Source organism: Diplotaxodon limnothrissa, linkage group LG8, assembly GCF_057381915.1.
Source record: "Diplotaxodon limnothrissa isolate DT_005_m linkage group LG8, D_limnothrissa_male_GT1.1, whole genome shotgun sequence".
Taxonomy (NCBI): Eukaryota; Metazoa; Chordata; class Actinopteri; order Cichliformes; family Cichlidae; genus Diplotaxodon; species Diplotaxodon limnothrissa.
This window is the reverse complement of record NC_140603.1, coordinates 10,217,057-10,243,720: the sequence shown is the minus strand read 5'-3', so window position 1 is coordinate 10,243,720 and position 26,664 is coordinate 10,217,057. Positions and strand designations below refer to the sequence as shown.

General features: G+C 41.9%; 2 protein-coding genes across 3 annotated transcripts; both read left to right on the top strand.

Annotated features, from left to right (window-relative positions):
- Window positions 1-985: 985 nt before the first annotated feature.
- Window positions 986-15,903, top strand: zc3h7bb (zinc finger CCCH-type containing 7Bb). The gene is made up of 21 exons (XM_085361243.1): window positions 986-1,187; window positions 1,988-2,049; window positions 2,148-2,184; window positions 2,493-2,690; window positions 2,912-3,070; window positions 3,218-3,358; window positions 3,441-3,483; window positions 3,572-3,810; window positions 3,927-4,212; window positions 6,050-6,105; window positions 6,213-6,312; window positions 6,525-6,686; window positions 6,798-7,003; window positions 7,106-7,206; window positions 7,384-7,565; window positions 7,795-7,874; window positions 9,285-9,538; window positions 9,659-9,764; window positions 9,928-10,036; window positions 11,209-11,342; window positions 11,815-15,903. Exons 2-21 carry the CDS (start codon window positions 1,991-1,993, stop codon window positions 11,848-11,850), a joined length of 2,688 nt encoding a protein of 895 aa, XP_085217369.1. The 5' UTR covers window positions 986-1,187; window positions 1,988-1,990; the 3' UTR covers window positions 11,851-15,903.
- Window positions 15,904-17,270: 1,367 nt separating this feature from the next.
- tefa (TEF transcription factor, PAR bZIP family member a) lies at window positions 17,271-26,094 on the top strand. Of its 2 annotated transcripts, none has more exons than XM_085361242.1 (5): window positions 17,271-17,455; window positions 22,186-22,569; window positions 23,004-23,224; window positions 23,952-24,163; window positions 24,702-26,094. In XM_085361242.1, the coding sequence occupies exons 1-5, from the start codon at window positions 17,380-17,382 to the stop codon at window positions 24,721-24,723; spliced, it is 915 nt and encodes a 304-aa protein (XP_085217368.1). In that variant the 5' UTR covers window positions 17,271-17,379; the 3' UTR covers window positions 24,724-26,094. The 2 variants fall into 2 exon arrangements, with proteins under 2 accessions (XP_085217368.1, XP_085217367.1); XM_085361241.1 differs by lacking the exon at window positions 17,271-17,455 and adding an exon at window positions 20,749-21,385.
- The last annotated feature ends 570 nt before the right edge of the window (window positions 26,095-26,664 follow it).

Genomic DNA, 26,664 nt, shown 5'->3' with positions numbered 1-26,664 from the left:
CTTCATGCCAAAATGTAAAGGCCCGCACAGACAGAGACAGCTAAGAACAAAAATAATGACTCCAAATGTCTAGGTGAACCCTTTAATGAGCTGTGATGACATCACGAGCATGACCTCATGCTGGACAAAATAGTCCATGAGACCAAAATGTATTGAAATTAAAAAAATATATATATATATGTATTTTATGTATGACGATATGTGTTTATTAATTTGACGCATATAGTTCTTTATATTTGGTCCAACCCAATCAGGTCACCCATATCAGAGGAAAACCCGTGTATTCCTTCTGTGTTTCTTGATTTGTAGCATTTTACTTAATTTGTAAGATGCACAACTTATTATTATTAATGAATTGTGCATAAAGACTAAAGTTTTTTTCTTCTTCACGTAATTAATAAATTAAAATATTAATGATGAAGAAGTCCGGGTACATGAACTATATACGGTAGTATGCAAAAGTCCTGACCTACTCTTATCTCTTTAAAGAGTAAATAAGAAGAAATTCTCTAAAGAAATGAGAACAAGTTATATGTCGTATTCAGCTAGCAACAAAGTAACTAAAGGTACAATTTAAAATAGGTTCTTTGCTACATTGTCTGTTATGTGTTGACAAATCTAACTCTTCTCTTGAGTTTGTTGCCTTTAGTACGCTTGAATGATTCACAGGTCAGTGTTAAATGGGTTAACAAACAAATATAGTGTTCCTCTGAAAATGGTCAGCTGCAAGTACTGAACTGGAAATGAGTGATAAAGCAGTGAATGAAGGATCACTGATTACTCGTTACAAGAAGATCTAGTTCCTGGAAGGAAATGCAAAGATATAAGGGGTGGCTCAAGACTTCTGCACATAACATCGTAGGGGAACGGTAGTAATTTACCAACACACACAGTTTGACACAGTTTTTGCTGCCCTCCTGCGGTCATAGGTCTCTTGTGTCTGGATACTTGTTGCCATACTGCACTGGCCATAACAGCTAGCAGCGGTAGCCAGTAGTTGAGTTGTATCTACCAGCAGCCGTAGCAATAGCTGGAAAAGTCGCTCCGTCCACACACCAATGACAGGAACACTAAACGTAAAAATATGCGCAAGGTTATGTATTGATAATTGGCTGCTTTTTCTCATCGTTATCGCCAACGCTGCATGAAGGTATCTGTGATTTTGAAAAGCGCAGCAACTGAACTCGGTGAGTTGCCGTGCTCTGTCTGGACAGGGTTTAGCTGTTAGCTTTAGCTCCACTAGTAAATGAAGTCAGCTTACTTACCCGGTAGCTAGGTAACTCTGCTTTCGTCCAATGCCCCTTTATGTGTGTCACCTTAACTAGCTAAACGAGACTGTACGATGCGAGTGACTTCTATAGGAATTAAACAGTTTTCAAAGCTCCCTTTGCTTTTCTCCTCTTTACTACGGCTAAGTTACAGTGATTAGCATGTAGCCGAATTAGCTAGTTTCGTCCACTGGCTAATCCCAAATATCGGTAGAAACACTCATGTAGTGGTTTTCAGCGTTAACTGCATTAGTAGCTGACCCGACTAAAGCTGCATGTCTTATATATATTCTTATCTGATGGTGCAACATTCAGTACGAGCTGAGAAACACGTTCACATGACACGCTAACGTTAGCTATCCTCATCATAGTCCCAACATTGTTTTGGTTGTCGTTGAAAACATCTACGGGGCGTTTAAATGCCCCCCTTTAAAGAATGTCCGCAGTTTTTACGTCGATTAATGTTATTTCTTGCGTAGAGTCTCATTCCCCGGTTACGCTAAATGTTCACCCCACTAACATCAATTATGGCAGGCTTCACCGTGAGATGACCCCGCTGTTTGTCTAGCATGTTGTAGTGCCAGGCCTTGGCGTAGGACGGGACACAGATGTGTAGCAAAGAGCGATGCTTAGGCTGCCGCTGTCAAAGCTGTAAACATTGTTGTTCAGAAAAAAACAAAACAAAAATAGGTGCAAGTCAATCTTGTCTTCACATTTAGGATATGGATCCTGAACGGCAGAAACGAAGAGAGGAGATTCAGAAGGCCATGAGCTTTATCCAGTAAGAGAGAAATATCTGGAGACCACCAGTGATTTCATACCAAAGTATATAAATTTTGCACGTGTAGATGTTTGACACCTCTCCTTTCCTATCCATAGGTCTTCATTGCCTTTCCCAGAGCCAGAGAGTTATGAGGTATGTGTTGATCTGGTTTATGCTTTTTTTGGAGCTTCATTATCACCATTTTGTTTATGTAATATTTACACGCAGACTGCCACATGACAGTACCCACATTTTGTTCTAATTTTACCCAGGCCAAGGTGTAAACTTGAGTTCAGACATTTTTTAATTTTGTCCTCAGTCTGTTACGCATTCCTCTTCTTATTCCACATTCGTTTACTTTTCTTTCTGTCTAATATTGCCTGTCTTTTTTGTTTTGTTTATGTCTCCTCATTTCAATGCTCATTCAATCATTTTACCCACTTCTTACACATCCCTTTCAGGCATTTCTCACTCAGTTGGTGTGTAACTTGCTGGATGAAGGGAATTCTTGTTTTCGGGATGGAGACTGGCATCAAGCGACCCAGCAGTATGGAGAGGGGATCAGTGTTGCTCGCTACGCCCAGGCTGAGGCTCTCGTCATCCCCCATGAGCTGCTCGAGAGCCTCTACGTCAACAGGGCTGCTGCCTACTACCAGATGGTGAGAAAGAATGGGAGTGGGATGGATGTGTTACCTCCCAAAGTACTTAAAGATGTGTTCATGTGGAAGACTCGAAATCTGTAGAGAGTGAAGTCTCAAGTAAACCTGTAGATACAAGTTTCAAGATTGGTGTAGAATTATCATTACATGTAATTGTACCTTATTAAATCACCTTTGGTGGAGGTATAGGTTATAACTTTTCCTGTGTTTTTCTGACTCAGAGGGAGTACGATCGCGGCGTTCAGGACTGTGACAGCGCACTGTGTGTGTCAGAAGGAAGTCGCAGGGCTCTGTACCGCAAAGCGCTCTGTCTGAGGGAGATGGGACAACTCAGAGAGGCTTACACATGTGGAACCAAATGTCTCCTCACAGCACCAAATGTATGCCACCACTTAAAACAAAGACTTATCATTTAATTTTGAAGCGGAATGGAATACTGTGTGAATATTGTGCTACTGATATGATAACTTCATGGCTTTTACCTATTCTGAGCATCTTTTTTTTTTTTTTAATAATTAATCTTCCAGGACAGACAGGTGAGTGATCTGGCTCAGGATCTAGCCAACAAACTGGGACTAAAGGGTCGTAAGGCCTACGTCAGCCCACAAACGGAGTCTACGGCCACTGAAGGTGACAGTCATGGAGAGACTTCCACACCCACTGGAGAGGTACGTGCTGCTGTCACTGTGTAAAGTTTGTAATATAATGAAGTGGCTGAGTGAGAGCCTGATGGGTTCCTCTTTTCTTTAGATGTCCTCCAATGGAATTGAATCTCTGGGTGACATTGCACCAGGTATGTCAGGCTGCCACATGTTGAACTTACCTGCTCATCCCCAGCCCCACTTGTTTCTGACAGTTATGTTCTTATTTCTCCTCCCCAGCAGACATCTCCAGCGCACAGTGCATCCCCGCTCCTTTGGCTACTCCTATTCCAGTCAGCGATGACCCAACGACCACTGTGGTAACCTCGTGCACTGACCTCTCAGAGAGCCCCAGCAGCCAGGTGCCTCCCATGCAGTACTCGGTCCCGGTGTCAGAGCACATGGATGAATGCAGCAGTAGTGTTATTAAGGATGAGCTAGACAGCTTGTTAGAATCCATCCCCAAGAAAGTCAGTGAGGTGAGTGCAGGAAAAAACGATATGACTTGGCACTGTCACTAAACTGGACAGTATTTCTAACCCTTTTATTTCACCAGGAATGATCTAAACTCAGCATATTCCTGTGTCTCCTCCAGACTCCAGTGGGTGCTATTCCCACAAACCTGCCCAACACAGCAGTTGGTCTCCGGCCTCCTTACTCACCCAGCCTTCCAGCCCCTTCATCCCAGCTTTCCCAAGCCTTTTTTAGCTCTTCAATCAGCGACATTCCTCCTCTGGAAGCTTACTCGTCGCTGCGGGACCAGGGCTCCACCCAGGCGCAGGACGCACTGGGAGGCTTTTCCACGACGTCTATGGAAGGAGAAGGGAAGGCAGGAGTCGCCGCTGGGGGACTCGACTCATTGTCAGAGTACACTCTCCCTGGTGAGCGGAAAGGGAAAGTTTTCATGAATGGTTTGCTGCTTGACAACACATGTTGATCTAAGTAAAAAACTTTTGTGAAGAAAAAGCATTTAAGGGTTTAAAATAAATTGCACATGGAATGCTTATGTGCATAAGGATGCTTATGCAGTTTAGGATCTGATGGTTTGCACTTAAAATGACTTAGTGCAGCTGCAGGAATGAAAGTGTGTCGATAAGCATGCCAACTGTGATTTAAGTACAGTATAGACGATATTACCCCATACCAATAGGATGCACATTAATTAAATTTGACCCAGTACAATGATTTTAAGTAGAGATGGACCGATCCGATATTACGTATCGGTATCGGTCCGATACTGACCTAAATTACTGGATCGGATATCGGAGAAAAATAAAAAATGTAATCCGATCCATTAAATATCACGAAAGCACCTCACAAAACTTGCAACACGCCGTAACTCACCTCAGAACGTTAGCACGTCGGAGCAGTATGCATCACGTGATAGAGCGGCTGTGGCATGCGGGACCTGTCAGTGGTCTGGATAGCATGTGGAGCTTCGCTAGCAACCTGGCATTTCATCTCCGACAAAGTTATCCCCGAGAGAAGTAAAGCAAGTGTGTAAGTCCATCTCTGAATGTTTGTAAAGCATTCCTGCGTTAATCTTAACGAGCGACTGCCTCTCGCTCTCCGGCTGCTACTTCAATCGTGAAACTGCTTAAATGATCAGCTGATCGGCTTTTCTGTCGTGAGTCCGTCTCTCTTGTTTGTTTTTGGCCCACTTTGCGCCATAAAGAGGAAACCAGCGGCTGAACAACAGCAGCACATTTAAGCTTGATAAGCTGTTGTTAGAATTTATTTAATATTACTTTCTACACCAGGATCTTTTTCTACGTAGCTGACGGCTGGTAACTGTGCAGGGGCGGATCTAGCAAAGCTTAGCCAGGGGGGCCGATAGGGCATTAACTGGGAAAAGGGGGCACAAAGACATACTTTTCTTTCTTATTCTCATTTAAAATGTCTAGCTTTTAATAAATAATTATCTGACACCCAAAGTTTTAATTTGATGTAAAATGAATAGAAGTCAATTACTGTATATAGTGACTATTAAGTCTAATATATATACCCTAGTAAGCTATAGTACTTTTTCCTTTGGGAAGGTACCATCTGTGCAGTCTGCAATTTTGTTGAAGAAAGATGTTGAATCTATTTAATATTTCTTGAAAAATAATTGATTTCTGTGCATTTTCTTTCACACTGCATCAAATTAAGGTTGATTACGTCGATTAAGCATCATGAGGTGGCGCGTGAGGGGTGGTTCCCTATTTTTTATTTATTTATTTTTGTTGTTGCTGGGAGTTGGAACCCTATTAGTTAGGTTGCTTAATATTTACGCTAAGTACTCTTTAAAATACCAGAATAGGGAGGATGGTGTAGGTCTAAGTTTATTAGATTGATCAGTATTGCTGAACTATGAAATATTTTTTTTGTATACAGGTATAACAGAATAGCTTTAGTGTAGTTGTTGTTTTAAACTTGAGTATGAACTTGCAGACTTGCAAAATGCAGCAAGATATTTAAAAAACAGTTTTGTTGATTAAAAAACACTATATCGGATTCATATCGGTATCGGCAGATATCCAAATTTATGATATCGGTATCGGTATCGGACATAAAAAAGTGGTATCGTGCCATCTCTAATTTTAAGTTGCTTATCTGCCAGAGCACAGTTTCTAGGGAGCTGGCTTTAACCTGAGATATGCATCATCAGCAGACGGTGTGAGTCAGCAACAATACAATGTGAAGTCTGACATCAGTGTCCTTGTCTGTGTTCTTCAGGGGGACGAGTGTGTCACAGCTTCATTCCTGGAATGCGCAACCACAGTGCACATGCAGTAAGCAAAACACACATATCTGTTACAAGAAATCCATTTTATTTTTTAGTTGTTTATTTACATTGTCTTTCTTTTATATCACATCTCTTTCTACTCTTCTTTTTCAGAATGGTCCAGCAGGGACCAACCTGTCTCTGCTCTCCAGGAATCCTCTTGCTGCCACACACGAGTTTCGGCAGGCCTGTCATGCCTGTTACAGCAGAATAGGTTTGTATTACCAGCCTTTGACATGCTGTCCTTTGTCCTGAATTTTCTGAATGTTCACAGTAGGGTGTTGCAGCATCACTGTGTCTAATGTATGAATTGCCGTACATTTCTTGGGGAATTTTTAACTTAGTTGCTGACAAGATGTTAACAGAAGACCACTTATTGCTCTTTTTGAAATAATCAGTATCTAACTATTTCTTCCTCCTACTCAGGTCCACGAGTGATGGACTATAAGTATCAGCCAGAGGCAGCACATCGCTGTAAAAGAGATGTGCTGCTGTGTCGTCTCAAAAATTCAGACGACCCCACCTGGAAGAGGATTCGGCCCCGGCCTGCACGGAACAATTTCCTGGGGGCTTTTGTACTCTGTAAGGGTATGTTTCCCGTGGGGAGTTAACGCTGGAATATGTAATCTATCAGATACACATTTGATCACCATTACATTTATATTCTGTTGAGTATTCTCTCTCTGCCTGGTCCCACAGAGGTACAGGAGCGTCAGGAGTGCCAGTATGGGGAGAACTGCACGTTTGCGTACTGCCAGGAGGAGATCGATGTGTGGACTCAGGAGAGGAAAGGCGCTCTGAGTCGAGAGCTGCTGTTTGATCCTCTGGGCAGCACAGAGAGGCGGGCACTGAGTGTCACCAGACTTCTGCAGCTCCACATGGGCATGTTCATGTTCCTCTGTGAGGTCAGACCACAGTCTGCTATACATTTCCTCTTTAGATTCTTTGGCGTTTGTAAAAGTGGAAATGGATCTTCACTCGTCTGCCTTAACTTTCTTTCTTAACAGGAATGCTTTGACAGTAAACCTCGCATCATCAGCAAACGCAGCAAAGAAAACTTGGCGGTCTGTTCAAATCTCACAGCTCGACACCCGTTTGACGATAACAAGTGAGTGTAACAGGTTTACCGTGTCTTCACTTTGCTGAAGTAACTGGTTTTCTAATCAGTTTAGCTTTTTCTAATAAAATTCTGATTGATTTTTTTCTTTAAGTGGTAAAAGCTGGTCACTGTACAGAAAAGAGACAAGTGTGTCATCGTGTGCTTTAATCTTACTTTCTCCTGCAGGTGCCTGGTGCATGTGGTAAGGTCAGCCAATGTGCGATACAGTAAGGTGCGTCCTCTTCACCCTCTCTGCCAGTTTGATATTTGTCGGCATGAGGTTCGCTATGGGTGCCAGCGTGAGGACAGTTGCTCCTTTGCGCACTCTGTCATAGAGCTCAAATGCTGGGTTCTGCAGCAGGACACAGGTAGGTAGAAACCAGACTCAGCTGCAATTTTAATTTGTTCAAGATATTAAATGTAATCCAGTAAACAGTCATTAATAATAGCGCCCACTCTTGACAAATGTCTGACATATTTGAATGTTATGGAAAAGCAGCTGTTGTAAACACAATGACAATCAGCACTAACCAGCAGTTATTAACTGAGCATCAAATAAAGATGCTTTCACTGAGCTGTGACAAACATTTCCTGTAGGTATCACCCATGAAGAGATGGTGCAAGAGTCCAAGAGGCACTGGCAACGACTGGAGCAGAATGCACAGAAGCAGCAGAAGGTGAGGCTGTAAAAGCCCCTGAGACATTTGGATACATTTTGGGTGATCACAGTCCTTAAAAAGTTTTAAATGTCTTTAAATACATGGTAAAAAAAATTAGAGGAACACTTTGAAACCATGTTAGATCTTAATGGGGGGAAAAAATCCTGTTGGATATCTACGCTGATATGCACTGGGTAATGTATTAGGAATTAAACAATGCCACATCATTTGATACATGCAGCCCGACACTGTAGGGGCATGCTCCTAATGAGAAGATGGATGATGGGCGAGGGCATCTGTGAGCTCCTCTGCAGAGTCTAAAGTTCAGGCTGGCAGTGTGAGATGGACCGAAACATAATATCCCAGACGTGTCTGCTTGGATTTAGTTCAGACGAAGAAACTGCACCAGGGTAGGGTCTGAAAGTGAATCCAAGGAATTCATCCTCATACCTGAATTCTGTTGAGTTCTGTGTGTTTCTTCATGGATATGTCTCCTTAGACCATCACTAACCCACCAACAGACCTTTAATTCTAAACGATGATACAGGGAGGATAATCTTCTCCACTGCTTCTCCAGACCCTTTCATGTTTGGGACATGTGCTGATTGTTTGGTGAAAGATATTTACACCAGAGTCCTCCTGTAGGTCATTTTGTAGCTCTGGCAGTTTTCGTCCTGTTCCTTCTTGCACAAAAGAGCAGATGCCGGTCCTAGTGATGGGTCAAGGAGCTTCTATGGCCCTGTCCAGCTCTCCCACTGTAACTGCCTGCTTCTTGGAAACTCCTCTATGCTCTCGAGACTGTGCTGGGAGAAACGGCAAACTTTCTGGCAATGATGATGTGCTATCCTGAAGGAGTTGGACCACCTGTGCAATTTCTGTAGGATCCAGATATCGCCTCATGCTACCAGTAGTGATTTTATTTAATATTTATTTAATTTAATTTATCTAAAACTGGGCACAAGAAACTGTTGTATTTGGTGGTTAGAACTGGTGCTTTAATTCGTCGCTCATACGCTCTAGAAGTGATTTTTCCGTTGCACATTGCTTTGAAGTTGACAGCTGGTCTATTGCAGATACTCCAGGGTCTGGTTGCCTAGGTGACCCTGTAATGTATTTACTACTACGTTATGCAATGGTATTCTTCCCTCTCATTGGTAATCACTTCAGTTGCTTGCCTGGAAGTTGAGAAAAGTTTTTCTTGGGTTTCGCCCAGTTTTTGTCACCAATGGTTATTTTGTCCGAAGTCACTTAACGACGTTGAATATCATTCACTTTCTCTTCCAATGTGTACAATGTCTAAGACTCCTGGTTAGACCCAAAATTGGATAAATGTCTTTAAGTTTGTGCATTTTGTAGCTTTCTAGGGGTAATGCAGGAATTCATTCCTCTGTTTTCTCATATTTAATGAATGAATTTGTTTTGTTTCAGCCCATCCATATACCCCATCCAAGCAGCAGTGTTCCTGTAGGAGGGCTTGGGGGAATGGGTGGCGGTGGTGGAGTAGGAGTAGGAGGAGATTGCATAGGTGGCAGTGGTGTGAGCCCAGTGGGTGGGTTAGGAGCAGGAAGAGGTCGCCCCCTCAACCTGAAAATGAAGTTTGTGTGTGGTCAGTGCTGGAGAGAAGGTCAGGTCAACGAGCCGGACAAGAACCTCAAGTACTGTACTGCCAAGGCACGGCACAGGTGAGGCCCCATTCACACATGCACACGTGCTGACTGTGTTTTCTCAGGTGGTCTAGCAAGTTTGATGACTTTATGTCACGGTATCTTTAAGGCTCCCATGTTTGCTCTCTGTTTCTTCAGCTGGACGAAAGAACGCCGGGTGTTGCTGGTAAAGTCATTTGAGAAGAAGAAGTGGGTTGTTGTTCGGCCTCTTCCCTTCTCCCGCACCTATCCACAGCAATATGACGTGAGTTCCTCTGTTTTTCTTTCCTCTTCAGTTCATGTTTACTCCACCCTCTTTCTGCCCCTCCACCTCTCACATGTAGAATCCAGCTGACTGGTTTTGCCTCGGGGCACAGCCGTTTTTGTAACTCACAAACTTGAATCTTTGCTTTACATATTTCACCCAGATGTGCGTGCACGTGATGAAGCAGAAGAAGTGCCACTATATTGGGAACTGCTCTTTTGCCCACAGTCTTGAGGAGAGGGACGTCTGGACGTACATGAAAAACAACAGCTGTAAGCTTCTGGTTCAGCCTAGGACAACTGTACTGAGATCAGGCCATTAAGAGCTTGTAAATATACAAAGGCAGCAGTGTGCGAGCTCCACCTTACACTTTCATATTTGGATTAAGTGATTCAGGTTGGAGTTTGTCATGTGAAAAAGTCAAATGGAGACGGGGACAAATAAACATTTAATCCCTTTAAGGATTAGGTTCTTTATCCAATAAAAACACTATTGTTGTGTTGGGAAAAGTGCACCCTTCACTCTAAAAAGAAGTATTGCAGCCTTTAGCTGCACATAACAATGACAATACTACTAAGACTATATTATGCAAAATGACTTCATTTGCATGGGATTTGAATTTGGGCTTATTCCCTTATCCACCAGCGTCCCTTATTGAGCCATGGTGGGTTAGTTAGTGTAGTAATGAGAGATCCAACATTCAGACCTCACATTAACTTCAAGAGCTCTTTGATGTGATGTAGAATTTGTTGTTTATTCAATAACTGCAGCCATCTAATTCCCTGCGGCTGCTGACAAACCTCAAACCATAACATTTCCACCCCCATGCTGCTTCTGAGAACTAGACTTCTGCAGGTCCTTGAATTTTGTTTTATTAGATCGTCTGAATGTAAGACCCTAAATGTGCAGTACAATGCAGTCAGGTTTCCAAAATTGTTTGGATTATGGAATTAGGTTACTTATCTAAAGGAGGTATAACTCCATTAACTTCTATTTGTTTGTTGTTTTGAGTTCATCCCACTGTAACAAAACCGAGCCGGGGCAGACTGTCCAGACCCTAAATGGCTGGATCTTCTCATTCTTTTCCTTTTTTAAATAAATTTAATGGATATTTATATGCAAGATGCACTTTTCATGAAAACAAAACAAACAGGTTTATCTGTAGTCACTATTATAAAGATAATGCTAAAAAAAACAGACACTATTTTCCACTTAGTTTGGGAAAAATACTACATTAGTGAAAACGGGCTTTGTTTAGCTGGATCTGTTTTTAATTTTCTTATCATGCTCTCATATCCACCGTCCCTTTGTCCTCAACTGCAGCCACTATAAAAGCCTCTAATTCTTTTCTTTTTTGTATTCCATTTGCACTGACTGTTTCTGATTATCATCTTCAAGGTTACTGATATTATCATAATTTTCCGTCTTCCCTCGATCCTTTTAGTGAGAGACATGCAGCAGATGTATGAACTGTGGCTGCAGCTCACCAATCAGAGCAGACGCTCAGATAACTCTGCTGTGACCCCGCCCCCAGAAGACAAGCAGGTCACCATAACAGCAGATTACACAGAAGCCATGGTGAGTGTTTAAAAAGACGTCAATATCCGAGGTCAAACCTTGCTTATTTTCCTATTAATCTCCACTGAGCAAAATATGATGATGAGCAGATTGCAACAACAGACTGTATATGAAAGGCAAAAACATTTGGCTTCTGGTCTCCACATTTTGACGGTATAGTTTTAGATTTTAGGATTTTCCATTAGGTGGCAGTGCCTGGTACCGTGTACTTTTCCATGTACTTTGTTTAGTACCTATTCAGCTGGCCCTGTTGCTATAACAAGCTACACACATTATGTCGTACTTGTAGTGAAAAAGGGCTATTATATTATTATTAGTCATCAGCTAATGCTCATGGCACATTTCTACAACTTAGTGCTTACTGTTGGTTTTTAATGTTAAAGTCTGTCGGGACTGTTTGGAGCCAGCATCAAGCGCCACATCTGTGCAGCTTGTTGGCATGTGACACAACAGATGGTTTGCGTCATTTCAGGGAGGCCGGCAGTTATCGGACGGGGACGACCTTTAGGCAAAGCTGTGTTGAATAGAAGCAGCCAATCGCCGCCGAACTGCATCAGAGAGATGGGCATGCCACACCAGCTACAACCGAACAGTCTGTCATCTTACCAGTCTGACCTTCTCTAACATCTCGACAGCAGCGAGAAAGCAAATTGACATGAAAAACAATTGAACCCACCCTCACACAAACATTTTACACACAAATCACAGGAGCCAATTCAAGCTTTGTAAATACAGTGCGGGACATGAGCCTTTTGTTTTCCCATCGTGCTGCAGTCAGAATATGACTCCTTTAGGTTCCCAGAAATTCCAGAGACAGCTTTTTTTGTTTTGACTAAAGTAAGTGTTCCCAAGTGTTTTCATACAGCAGCTCTGTCCACCAGAATCCATTGTTTTGGTTGTTTCTTTGTTTTTCCAAATCCTTGTTGCACTGGAGCAGTTCTTGGGTGAGCGCGCTGGTCGCAGCTCTAACATTTTTCTCGCTGATAGTTCAGAAACCCAGTAAATGCTCGCCATTCCAGCGGGCAAATGCTCTCAGTGCTGTAATGGCTATCAAAAGTGAAGAAACTGTAACGCATTGGAGAAAGAGGCTCCTGGTGGACATGCCTCGCTAAGCTCTGCAACAACCAAATCCTGCTCTTCTTCCTTTGTGGGAATATAGTGAGAGGATCAGAATAAATTCAATTGATTTCTGAGCAACATTTTTGTTTTCCAAGGAGAGTTACACGGTTCCTTGTTCTATTGTCTGCCATATTGGTAGAAGCTATGAATGTAATGCCTGCATGGGCCTTCATAAAGAGAAGATTAGTCATGTAACATGTTGCTGTGCCGGAATGTATGCAAGTTTATTTCCCAAAAACGGTTTAATTGCAGTTCTCGCCCCTCTTTTATAGAAAAAAAGGCCCCTTAGTAGCTGGTTGTGTTATCATACCAACGCTTCCTGAGTGGGATGAGCACAGACACATTCTTACTTGGTAACCTTATACCTGCTGCCCACAGAGAGTCAACTTGAATGTCATTTTCTCTCAGGCTGACAAAAGAGGGAGGTAAAATTATGCTTTCACAACATAGTTGATCAAACCCCTTGATTAAAGTACACAAGGCTGATGGCTAAGTTTCCTCGAGGCTATATTCTTCATAAAATACTGTACTGGCATGCAGCTGACAGACGGGTGAAGCTGGTGTTGGAGAGCTACCGAAAAGTGACTGCAGCATTTCACAATCCCATCTGGAGTTGCCCTTCTGTAATGGATCAGACTGAGGGTGGCTGTTTAAAAGTAATGATCTCACTTGGACTGAAGCAAAGTGAAAATGTTGCCTGTGCAGAATATTTGAGTTGTAAGAGGGGAAAAAATAGCTTTGTAGTTGTTCAAGATGAAAGAATGACATCCAGATGAATAATAACTTAAACATAAAGATATAATAAGGATGATTGAAACTATATTTTTCTAGTTTAAAGTTGTATTGTTTGAGAAGATTTGAATGCAAAGGCAAGTGGGCATTCCTTCAGTCCAGCTGAGTTCATCACAAACCAGTTGCACTCCCACATCCTTCAGATGGAGACCGGTGTTCCTCATATGAGCCCAAATGTATCTGTTCCCGATAGCTAACGATAGCCCGCCTGGGGGAAACGTGCTAGCTTGAGATGGGGAAAGAATTCACACCACATATTGTGCCTATAAACAGCACCACATGTGACTGACACACACACACACACACACACACACACAGGATATCTGTTGCCATCTTATTCTAGCCTTTAATGTGGATAGACACGATGAAGGTATGTCTATATTCAGATACATACATATTATACATATTTACAAATAATGCTATACTACTAATAATAATTGATAACTTAGCAGTTAAGCTTAATAAATATATAACCTGAAAACCTGTATTGATTACATAGAACTTCTTGTTATTGAGGTATTGCTATATGACATGTATCGCTGAACTAGATGACTATAGTGAATTTTTTTTTTTTAAAGATTCTTTTTATTTTGAAAAGTTTTCCTTCAGTGTGGGTTGTTCCAGACAGGGTTAGATACAAGTGGCTGAATGTGGAGAGATGGATCACCGAGAGGGTCAAATATTTGCACTTGGAGCAGAGGGCTAGAAGTCAAACAAGTCAGTCAAGTTGAAGTTGTTTTGTTTTTTTTCCGCAATCAGAACAGCGTAAACTGATTTGCAGGATGCTGTAATTTTCCAGTTGTATACTCTGCTAGTACAGGAGAACGCTGTGGTTAAGAGGAGCAAAGGAGAGACCTAAAGAAACAAGAGCATCAAACCACAGGATACTTACTTTACATGAGTTTTCTGATGTTGCTGACCACTGAACGAGCTGACCAAAAACGCAGCTCGCACGTCAGTCTGGCAGGTCGCGTGGCAGCAGATCAGGCCTTGTCTGGAACAGCCCTCTTATTAGCTTCTTCGAGGGATCGTATTACTACTGCTCCTAGTATTATGATGAATATGATGACTATAATGATTGCTATTTCGATTTCTCTTCTATATGCTATTGATATATGTATGTTAATTGCAATGTATAACTCTCTCTTTATATATGTATCCATGTATGAATATAATATGCATCTGTGTATGCTGCTAGTGCACAGCTCTGTTTGGGGGTGAAGGCAGTGAGCAGAAAACACAGATTCTGGTAGATTTCATTTATCAGCTGCCAACAGCTGTAGACTTGTAAATGAGCGCTATATCTGAGATCTTCTGGTAGGACCAAAGGGTAAAACTAGATAGTTGATGATTAAAGTATATATACTGTAACGTCTTTCCTTCTTGCAGTGTCTCAGTTTGATCCTACCAGCAGAACTCACTGCTCACTGCCTTTGCTTTGCCTCTTTGGTTGAGCTGATTCACCGGGCAAGGACAGATCTGGAAACGACCGCATACACAGAGGCTTATATACTCCCGTATAGCGCCTTATTCAATATACTTCACCTATAAGATGATAACATACCCCTATTGTATAACCCTCCTTACTATATACAGTATATGATACTTGATACCTATTATAATACTTAGACACCCTTATAAGGTAATCTGAATAAGAGATGATGGGCTGTCTTTTTTTCCGTGGCTGTTGAAAAGTGTGCTGTGGTCAGAAATGTGTTCTCATCTTGCTTTTGAGAGTTAAATGGGACAGGCTATAAAGGAGAGTGGCGCTCACCCAAAGAAAATATAATTTGAGTTTTTTTAAAAATCCCATTTGGCCAACATAGACTAAAATTTGTCGATCTGGATTTAGGTTTTTGCTGTTTAAATAAGAGAGCAAATCATTTGAGGTGAGGCTCCTCTCCCTAGTGTTTGTGAGAGAGGTTGGGGAAACAAAGAAGCAAATGTCTGGGCTGCTTGTTGTGTGCGTGCCGTTTAAAAGCCGACGAATCATGACACAACCTTATCGAGCGTGTGACGGATTCTGGTGCCAAAGCATCTGATAAAACAGCCAGATTTGCTCGCGTATATGTGGAAGAAATTACTTTTCTCTACCCCCCCTCTTAAAATAAAGGGGGTCAAATAATGAATTTTGTTGCTCACACAGGCATGCTTCTTCTGAATGTCACCTGACTTCAAAGTTGTGTGTTCTGATAAAGTGTCCTGATCCAGTCACTTCACTTTAATGCATCTTGCCGCAGTGAAATGACGTTACACGCTGCCCAGTTGCTGCTCCAAAAAGAAATATTCAAGTGACCTACCATCCCGTTGCCTCTTTGCCACTCCGGCTCCCCCACCCTCCGATGAAGTTTGTGTCATGTGTTTGGCAGCACCAACACACACCTACACAGCTACAAAAGACTGAACGAATCAGTTTTCAAAAGGTTAGAATTTTTTTTTATTTTTTGGGTTATTGTTTTCGGCAACTTCGAATGAGGAAACCAGGGATGCAAGAAGTGGAAAAAACAAGGCCTCTGTTTATTTGTTTGTTTTGTATGTTTTTCTTTTTTAAAAACAACATTTTGTTGTTATTTTTTTCCCCTTCTTGACTTTTTCTCTTTTCTCCTCCCTGGTTGGAAGTTGATGATCACACATGTGGACCAAATCTCTTGAAAGCATTTAATAAACTTTTAGAAAAAACAAAACCCAGTGGATTCTATTCCTTAAAATTAAGCACCCTGACATTAATCCATGAGTATGATTGGTGGCAGTCAAAATATGAAACGCTGAAACTTAATGGTGACAGGATTTATTACAAACCGGTCTGACTGCCACGCTCAGAGTTTAACGAGTCCTACACGTGACTTACAGAGATCTTACAAAACACCCTTTGCAGAGCCTGCTCTTCAGTCTGAGGCCTTAGATGCACTTTGGAGCCACAGTGAAAGTTAAATGGAGACTCTCCTCTGCCCTTTAATTTAGACATTTCTCTCAGCAAACATAAACTGCATGAATAGACTCCATAAAAGTTCATAATTAGTATAATACAGGGGTGTCAAACTCATTTTACACTGAGCCGCATGCAGCTCATTTTGATCTTAAGTGGGTCGGACCAGTGAAAGTAAAGAAGATAGAAAACTACACAATTAATTCCTGAGATTACGTTTCAACAGCATCTCTCTTTTTCTGCATAATAAAGAGATCCCGCTCTAGTAAATGAAAGATATGTCCACAGCACTCTTTAGACTTGATCTAAGTAATAGATGTGTAAATTATAGAAAAAGTAACAATAATAAAGTTAGAGTAGATGCTGGAAAAAAACGGGAAAAGACTTTTCTGTCATTTTTTAAAAAATCTATTACTCGTTTTCTCTGGTGTATTATAAACCATGGGACCGTGGGAAGCTACAGCTTTCGCAGAATACAGTTAAAAATCCAATACTTAACCCCTCCACTCACATTTACCAAAGCTGCAGCGGGCCACACTGGGGTCTGAGGCGTGCCCCTGGAGCTTTATTTGACACCCATTGGACTGTTTCTGTCTTAGTTGGTGTAAAACGTGTGTATAGACGAGCATTACAAGGCCTATACTTTACATAATTGCTATTCCAGACATATAACTGGAACGTAAATGCGGGCTAGCTTAAATTTAGCCTCATGCTTGCTCCTAAGTCCCCCACACGGTGACCCTAAGCGAGTTACTCTATGATAATATACGCCATGTTTAAAAAAAACAAAAAAAACCCCACCGAACTCAAATCGTACTGAAGTCTCTTCACTCGTGGGGAGCATGTAGGGGTTAAAACCAGTTGTACCCGACTTATAACGTAACGGGTCGCTATGGGTCACGTTTTTTTTTTTTTTTTTTAAACTTTCGCTAACACAGGTGCGGCCCAGGATTGGCTGGCAGCGCTGTGATTAGCATAAGGTATGGCCAATGGGCGTTCTTTCCGTCGATTGCGTGGGAATGCTCGCTGCCGATTGGCTGCGCTGAGCTGGAGTGGGCGGGCCGCGTTAAGTAATTTCGGCCGAGTTCAGAGTGTGAGACCTGCCTAAGTTCTAATATTTCCCGACGTTTTTCGGGAGCGCTCACACCCGTTCAAGCACTGCCCGGGCCTCCAGGATTGTGCACTTTCACAGGAGAAAACATGACCACTGAAATCCCAGAGATTTTCAGGGCTCTTCTTGAGCATCCGTTCGCTCTTCCAAACTTTGACGACAATGGTAAGTGACAGCCAAACGTAGCTCTGGTTAAGTTAAAATTCCGAAAATTAAGAGACAGATTTACCACGTAGATCGTTTATCTGAAGCGACAAACTGATTTTGAGGAAATTCGGGAACTTTTGCGCAAACTGTGTGTTTGTTGCGTAATCCTCGTCAGCTGAGCCACATGAGACAGCAAGGAGCTTCTCCTTGGCTGGATTTAGAAGCTAAAAGTTGGAGGAATTTAACAGAAAACGTGGACTAAATTACTAAATAGACACTTATAATTTAAAAAACGATACTCTAACACATACAAAGCAGGTACTGATCCTTTCATTGCGGTGGTAAAGACCGCTTAGTGTGAAAGAGGAGATATGTTGATAAAGCTAAACACCCTAAAATAAGATCACCTGCTGTTTTTAATGATCATCGCGTTGCAGGCTAATAAAAATGCTGTCATTCGTGGTTGTAACGGATTAGTAACACCGCCTCTTTTGGCTGAAAGCTCCAGTAAGCAGACTCAGATCGACCTGCAAATCAGATCAGTATCTAACACCCACTGATCCTCTGTGACCTGTGGTGGTTTTGTTGCTGCACAATTGCACTTTGACAACGTCTCAGTCAGGAAAGCATGTTTGGTATGTGACTGCTGAAACATGCAGGTGTGTGAGACCACTGTGGCCCCTTTAAGTGAGCCTGCTTGGGAGATGATGCCTCATATAATTTAGGCTGACCGTTTTGGTTTTGTGTTTAACACAAACACAACAATCTCAGCGTGGGTGGCGTTTGAGGTCGACGCAATGACTCTGTTTTCATTCCGTGTAAGTGATCACAGAGATATAATATCTTCAAATTGAGACTAAATCTGCCCCATTTAACAGGACTGCACAGTAGTCACTCAGGCTGAGTTTTTAAATGGGGCCATCACAGTACTAACATGACTCGTGAAGCAAAAGCAGTCCTTTTGTTGTTGTTGTTGTTGCTTTGCTGCACAGTATGTTTGACTTGTTGTTGTAGGAGAGAAGTTAGATTAGGTTCAGGCTCCAAGTGCTTTAAAATGTAATTTTTGGGTGAACTGCCCCTTTATGCAGCATGATGAATCAATAGTTAGTTGACAGTTGACTCTAACTTGTCCATAGGTAATGAATGTGGCGTGAATGGTTGTCAAGGAGTCTGCCTGTTGTCCTGTGACAACTGAGATGGTCTGCAGCCCCACCTCAAGCTCCCTGAACTGTATAAGTAGAAGAAAATGGTGTTCGGTCTTTGCAGACCATGAGAGAGCAAGTGGTAAATTTACAGCAGGCGAGAGTACTCTGCTGCTCTGTGTCCAATTAAGTAGTTTAATGCAGCTCAAGTCAGAGCACCTTTCATTAGAGAGATTCAGGAGCTCCATATTTTCCACCTTTAGTTTTGATCAGAGACTAAATCCTCCCCACCATCGAGGTCAGGGAATGAGCCACTCACCAGCTGTTCCTTGCTAGAGGGGCTGTGTTCCTTCTTTAAAATACCTTTGATGGTGATTTACTGCTTTCATGTCAGGCAGCATGCTCGGTCAGCTCACGTTTTTTCTTTTTCTTCTTTGTAAACTCACGTGTGACTTACCAGTAAAATTTTGATGTCTTTCATGCTCGAAAATTCTTCCGCCAAGTGTTGAAAGACCGAAAGAGAGCGTTTTGGTTTATGCACAGGCATTATTGATGCTGTGTGTAAATTAATTGAGCCTTGGTTTATTGCTATATTTTTGAAATCCTCAAACTTTTAGCTGGGCCTTTTATTCTTGTCAAACTTTCTGTCCTATATACACTGTTACAATAGTGTATTCTAATATTTAACATGACCAGAGGGGCAGAGCGAGGATGATGAAGGACTGCACTAAGGGTCAGTATAAAACAGATCATTATATGGACGTAGAAATTTTATGATGACATATATAATAACGTTCAGGCGTGCACTGCCTGTCGTACATACTGATCATAAATAGAACCCGTGTGTACCATGAGACAGACGCAAATGACCAGGATGGATCAGATCTCACATTCGTCTTGGTGTGTGTTGCTCCAAAGCCAAAGATTTTGACGCGAGGACTGCAAAGATGCTTTTATTCTCTCCCACTCTTAGCTGGGGTATGTTTTAGATTAGGAAGTTGTAGGAGTTGTCTACATGTGAGGACATGACATGAAGGTCAAATAAACTAGTTTCTTATAGGGTCTTGTCCAGCACCTCCAATGCAAACTCTCTACACACACTTATTATTTTGGACCGTAGTCTAAAATCACATGGAGCTGTACAGACCACAAACAGATACTTTCCTAATTTGTTTCCCTAATTTTGCACAGACAAGATTTTAGTTCTACTTGTTAATGCAGCTAATAGTTTATCATTGTGGTTAAGTGGCATATATAATAAGTGGGACAAAGTTCAGTGTGACCACCTATAGCAGATGACCTTGGGGGATTGTATTTGTTTTTATCGCTGTGACACAAACACGGAGAAAAACTCCCTCCCCCACTAAAGACAATAAAACTGTGCCTTGTGTGAGGAAAGCATGCATGTAGCTGCCTTTCATAGGTTGCCTTACTGAATGCTTCATGTTAGTGCACACTTTGGAGGGCAATAACATGTGTCTATTTAAATGCCTTTTTGCATAAGAAAACAGGATGTAGATTTTAAAAATCCTCTTTCTTTCTCCGCAGGATATGATTTGCTTCAATTTCCACATCATTCAGATTATTGTTTATTTATTTATTTTTTACCACCACTTTTTTCACCAGGAGTAAAAAAAAATGTTTACTGTATGCTTAAAGGCGATGTGGGACAATTATCAGCGACCACGATCGTGATTAAGCTTTCTGCGGTACAGCACAGACATGCACATCTTTGCCCCTTGGTCTTCTGCTTAGCTGCAGCAGCATAGCCCACACCAACTAAACCTCAAGGTGCTGCTCCTCAGCCCAATAATACTTTGGCACTGCAGCGCCGCCCTTCTTGCTCACGCCTGCGTGTGAGCCACAGAGACACATCGCGGCGTCATTGGACAAAACCGGGCGATATGTAAGAGCGGCACCTGCACATGTGTTTGCATGTGAGCTGGGCAGGCTTTGCTAGTCAGGACATGATCCGAGCTTTTTGTCCCACTTTTTGTGCAGTTTTTTCTTCTTTTTGGTTTTTCTGTCAGAGTATATCAATTAATATAATCTTCAAGTATTTCTGATTAATATCTTATTTGGGTTAGATGGTTATAGTTATTGCCTGTTCGTAAATTTAGAAAACGTGCTATAAACCCTCGCTGTCTGTGTTTATGTGATCGTATAACATTAAAAGAACTGGAAAGAAAGCTAAATAACCGAATAAGGGTGGGAAAAAACTCGGTTAAAATACGTGTTGCAATAGTTTTTTTTATATCTTATTTAGGTGAACATGTATATAACTCGGTCAACCAATGAGAGCGCAGATAGTTTTCAGGAACACGCCCCCTCGCGCTGTAATATTAATATTCATGAGGTCAGACTCAGCCGGCCAATCAACACAAAGCCAACAGGAGGTTTTTTCACAAGGAGGCGCGGTTTGTTCTAAAAAACAAAAAAACAAACCTTTCGACTGTCACGGTTACCGAGGAAGTGGGTTAGAGAAGCTCTAGTGGATGCTATAAATAAAATTCGTTTGAGTGGATTCAGTGGATTTTGAAGCAGTCTGTGACGGCGGTTCAGCGGGCTGAGGAGCTGGCGTTATCAAGCTAACGAGCTAACCCGCCGTGTTTGCATCTTTTTTTTTTGCACTTGCTCCGCGGTGAACTTTGAATAATAAAGAGACAATAAAAAAGAATTATAAAAATGTCTGGAGAGCCACTTCTCGTCACGGTGGAGACTGCCGCTGGGGCCCCGAGTTCATTCCCGCTGGTTTTGAAGAAAATAATGGAAATGCCTCCGCCGAATATACTGGACGGAGACGACGGTAAGCGCAGAGCTGACGAAGAGGAAGAGGCGGATGTCGGCTCTAAAACGAGTTCACCCGAATAAAGAGGCTGGCGAATAATAAAAATAATAATTAAAACAGTCTTCTTATCATAACAGTGTAGCAGCCTGTATACGGTTGGCGCTGCGTGTGCTAACACCTCTGAGGGCATATTAATTTTGCAGCGCTAGCTGCAGTCGCTATGTACCCTAGAAAGGCCTCCTCTTTTCTCCTGGGTCCGATTCTGCTCAGCATCCAGACTTTTCTAGACACGCCCCTGAGTTTAAATGCAATTATTTTGCTGTTGTTGACAGGAGGCACTCTTTCTCCGGTTAAAACAAAGTAATATTTTGATGATAAAACCTGGTTTTAAGTGAATAAGAACTTAAATAAGCGTGATAACATTCTCGGCCTGGTTGTTTTTCCCCCTCACTGTGTGTTTACTGTGGATATGAGTCCTTCAGTTTAAAAACCGCATAACTGAATCATAGTCATCTTAAATGGCGTTCACTGTTGCTGCTGTTGTACTGTATACTGGATGTAGTGGTGTCAGGGTACTTAAAATAGTTTTCTACAGAACAGTGACAGATGATAGTGGGAGGGCGAGGAGATTTTACTGTAACACACTGGATAGTTTGGGGTAGAAACAGAGAGAAGAAAAAAAATCTTCTTTCTCAGCACTGAATACATTATAAAGCCATGTTTTCTATGTCAAAGCAAAATATATATAATATAATATTTGTGAAAACTCCATATGTGTGTGTCTCTGTGTATATTCATGTGTATCTTTCCTGTTTCAGACACCGACGAGGAAAAGCTGTGTCTTGGAGACACCGGTGACCTGGGTGGAGGAGGGAGTGACATGGGTCCTTCGGCCGCTCTGACCCCAGCTATCTGGAAGAAAACCATCCCCTATGATGGTGAGAGCTTCCACCTGGAGTACATGGACCTGGAGGAGTTCCTCATGGAGAATGGCATTCCCACGTCACCACGTCACAAGGGCACGCCAGAAGGAGACGCCATGAAGACGGAGAACCAAAAGGCTACGTCCTCTGCACGGACAAAGATCACCAAGCTAGTGTCTCCATTGACTCTGCTGCCCATTCAGGAGCTGGACAAGAGTCAGGAGGAAGTGGTGATCATCACAAAGAGTGATTCTGACATCACCTGTGATGTTGTTACAGGTGAGGCTCCTCTTGGCCCTGTATGATGTCAGAGAGAGCAGAGTGTTTATGGGGGCCAGAAGGAAGTTGCTTACAGAAGATAAGGCTTAGTTTGAACTGTGATTCATGCAAAGCTACTCTGACAAAATCTAAGGATAAAAATACAGAGTTTGTAGATAAGTATAATTGTATAAGAAGTATAAAATCCCTGCTGGAATTGTCCTAAATAGAGGTAATAATGCATGCTTATATTTCATATTTGGTTGTGTCACTATGTTAGCGAAACAGGATATGGTGTGATCTAACAATGTCACCTAATCCTGAAACAAGCTGTGGGTGGTAACTATTCTGGCGGGACAGCAGAAATAGAAGCTGGTGCAGCCGCATACTGGAGATGGCAGACTTTACAGTTGGTGTCTCATATTTCTGTTTTTGTTTCTTATCTGTGTGCTCAGAGGTGACCACTGACGAGGACAGGGTGACTCCTGAGCCCATCATCCCTGAAGAAATTGAGGTTGAGGTCAACTACGAGCCAGATCCTACAGATTTGGTCCTGTCGAGTGTGCCCGGGGGCGAACTGTTTGACCCGCGCAAACACAAGTTCTCTGAAGATGATCTCAAGCCACAGCCTATGATTAAGAAGGCCAGGAAGGTGTTTGTACCCGACGAACAGAAGGTATGCTGGCAACTGGATGAGGAAGACCACAAAAAAATGCGCTTTCAGTCTAGCAGGCTGCTTCATTGTGTTTATGTGCCTCGTGGCAAATCGGTAAAACAGGAAGACAGTTGGAGCTCAAACATGTAGGGTTGTATAATCACACTAGAAACATTGCTGATGCCAATAGACTGGCAATTATATGTCAACTTTCTAATCATTCACTCATCGCTTCATTCAATGCTGTGTCTAATATACACGCTCTAAACTTGCATGTATCGGGGTAATTTGGGATTACTGTTAATAACTGATAAAAATGAAAGTGGGAGGCATGTGAGCTTGTTTTTAAAAATGTCATTTATTTTTGAAGGCGGGAACGCTAGAAAACATTTACAGTCACTGCCTGAAATAAACAGGAAATGTTTTTAAAAAAAAACAAACAAACAAACTTTCTATTTATCTTTGTGCGGTTTGGAATTTCATCAGTGTTGGAGGTTTGAAAAAGGATCTGCTGTTGAGTTCTGCGACTCACCATGACTCAGCGATGTTATAATCTTGAAATCAGTTTTTTCCCTGCTTCCTGCTCCTCGAGAAGAATGCTGGTTTTGTTTACAGGGACAAAGGAGCTTGGCTGTCAGCCATATTTGCAGGATTAGGCAAACATGGGTGAGATTCAGGCTGAAGTGCGTTGATTAGAATAAAGAACACACAGTAAGCAAGCTGTTTCTTTTCTGTTTTGCTCCCCCAGGATGAGAAATACTGGCAGAGGAGGAAGAAGAACAATGTGGCGGCTAAACGTTCCCGCGACGCCCGCAGGCTGAAGGAGAACCAGATCACTGTCCGAGCTGCGTTCCTGGAGCGTGAGAACACGGCGCTGCGGACGGAGGTGGCCGAGCTGCGGAAGGAATGCGGCCGCTACAAGAACGTTGTGGGGCGATATGAAAACAAATACGGACCACTGTAAGGGACGAGGAAAACACACATGCGAAATACACAAAAGGACATGCAAACCGAACAGTGTCAATATTTAGAAAGATAGATATTTTTAAGACCTGATCTTTTGCCATGTGACCGGATACAAACCTACCGTACCGCTGAAGAGAGGGATGGCCTTAGCTGTAAGAGAGGGGGAGGAAGAGGGGAGAATGAGACCCCTGTATAGCCTACACTGTGATGAAAGTCCGTCAGGGGGTTTGATTTGAATAATTGTGAGTGTATTTGGTGAACAAACCTGCTTTCATTTGAGTCACAATAACGTGAGAATGAGTAAAACAGCAGAGGCTTTCCTTCCATGTGGTACCTAAGAAGGTAAAGGGAGAGGAGCCTAAAGCCTCACTCAGCCTTCATGTTGGATATTCTACTTTACAATAACTTCTTGGTAGTCCCACACACCAGCCTTCAGAGCTGCCAGTTGCTGATGGAAACATTGCTTAATACTGGCCTCTCTTCTCCCCCCTTCCTTCCATTGTGATTCATCCTTGTTCTCTTCTCTTTTAAGAGCGGTGCCAGATGACGAATAGACAACAGTTGATTTATTCATTTATTTTTCCTAATGAATAAATAAATCCTTTGGTTGTTACATGGAAGAAGAGGATGAAGAACAGACGAGCATGTGTGAGGGCCGATGCTGCCAGCGAGATGTTATAGCATGTTAAGATATCAAATTTTTTAAAATCATTATTATTATATTTAGCATCTGTGCAAGTGAGAGGGGTGTGTGAGGATATTCAAGTGCTTCTTTGGTGCACCTCGCTTCTGAGGTGTCATTTTTTTATCATGTTTTGTACGACTGATGCTGAGATGAGATTGTTTGTGATGTTCGGGCTTTGATTTCTACATACAGTAGGTTTGGTTTTGTTTTTTAGGTGGCACATGTAATGGTTTAGGCTACATGGCTTCCCTATTGGGGTTTGCAGGTTGCTTCCAGCAGTTTTCATAGTAGTTTTATATCATAATATAAGAGATTGTGCAAAGAGTTGGGCTTTTCTTTACCCACAAAGACTTCTTTTTTTGACTGTGACATTTCCAATAACCTAAAAGCTTCTTCAGGGGATTTCTGTGACTTGGCAGGAAAAAACAAACCAAAAAAAAGCAGCCATGTTCACTTTTCTTCATGTATGAGCTTTCTACTAGCGGCGGCTCAGAGCTGTACATAAACGCTTAGTCCTCCCTGTTTCTGTGCTTGTCGCCCTCGTGCTGTGTCCCTCACAGAGTTGTTGCCTCTCTGCGGGTTGTCGATGTGGACTCGTCCATTTTCTGTCAGCAACACTTCAGAAGTGTCTGTGTAGAGTCTACTGATGCATGCACTGTAAATAACTCAGGCTAATGTAATACATTAAAATGTATTTAGCATCATAGACCATACATACAGTGCTATTTGAGTTTTTTGAAGAATCTTTATTTACCATTTACACCTGCTTCCGTATTACAGGTTTTCTGTCGAAACGCACAGTGTCTCTTCAGTCTCGGTAACACAGACTGTTGTGGGACGCCTCTTTAAACCCTTTGAGTGTTTTCTACGTCTAAAGCCATTTCAATGCAGCGAGCAGTCTGCCAGTGTACAGTTAACTTTGCATCCAAACTACAGCTGTGACTTACCCGCCGGTTACTCTGCTGTCCACTTTTGACAAAAAAGGGAAAGCGGTTTATTTCTCTTTCGCTGCAGGGCTTCCACATCTATAACTGTTCTCACTTTGTAACCTAAATAAAAGTGAACATTGTGTTCTTTACAATTTTTTTTTTTTTTTTCCATTTTTTAAAAAACAGCTTCCTCTTAATGAGTGGGCGTGTGCATTTTTGTGAAGTACAACTACAAGTAGGATTTTTGTGTAAATATTCCAGACCTCTTTAACAGAAAATTGTTTCACTCCAAGCTTTTTTTTTTTTTTTTTTTTTTTTTGTTGCAATGGTTGTTGCAGCTTCTCAGGAACAGGTCATTTAGCTAACTTTGTTGTGTGGGTTTTTTTTTGTTTTGTTTTTTTTAAACCTTTCTGGTTACATCTTTGTAAAGAAACATCTTTGAGTGTGGCAAGCTTTTGTCTTGTATTTACATTATGTAAGATTAAAGCCTTGTAGACCGAACTCCTTGAGTCTCTTGTTTCTTTTTATGCCATCTTATTGTCATGACTGCAGGATCTGAGGAAAACCTGGAAGGACAACTTTCAACTTTGGTACAAACGTTTACTTGAACCCGAGAATCATCTGGACCTCATAAACCACAACTTTGTATAAATTATAAGGGTTCACACAATTTTCTTAAGATCAAATAATTAAAATCAAGTTTTCTTGATGTTATTTAAGGCCATACCTCAGGAACAGGGGGCACATTAGTTCACTGGACTTTTTTGGTCATCAATGGATTTGAGTGAATGAAAATGACTATTCTGATTCTTGACAGATTTAAAGCTATTGTTGAAATTGTGACGCACTGAGCCTCTAACTAATCTGCTTATCTCAGAGTA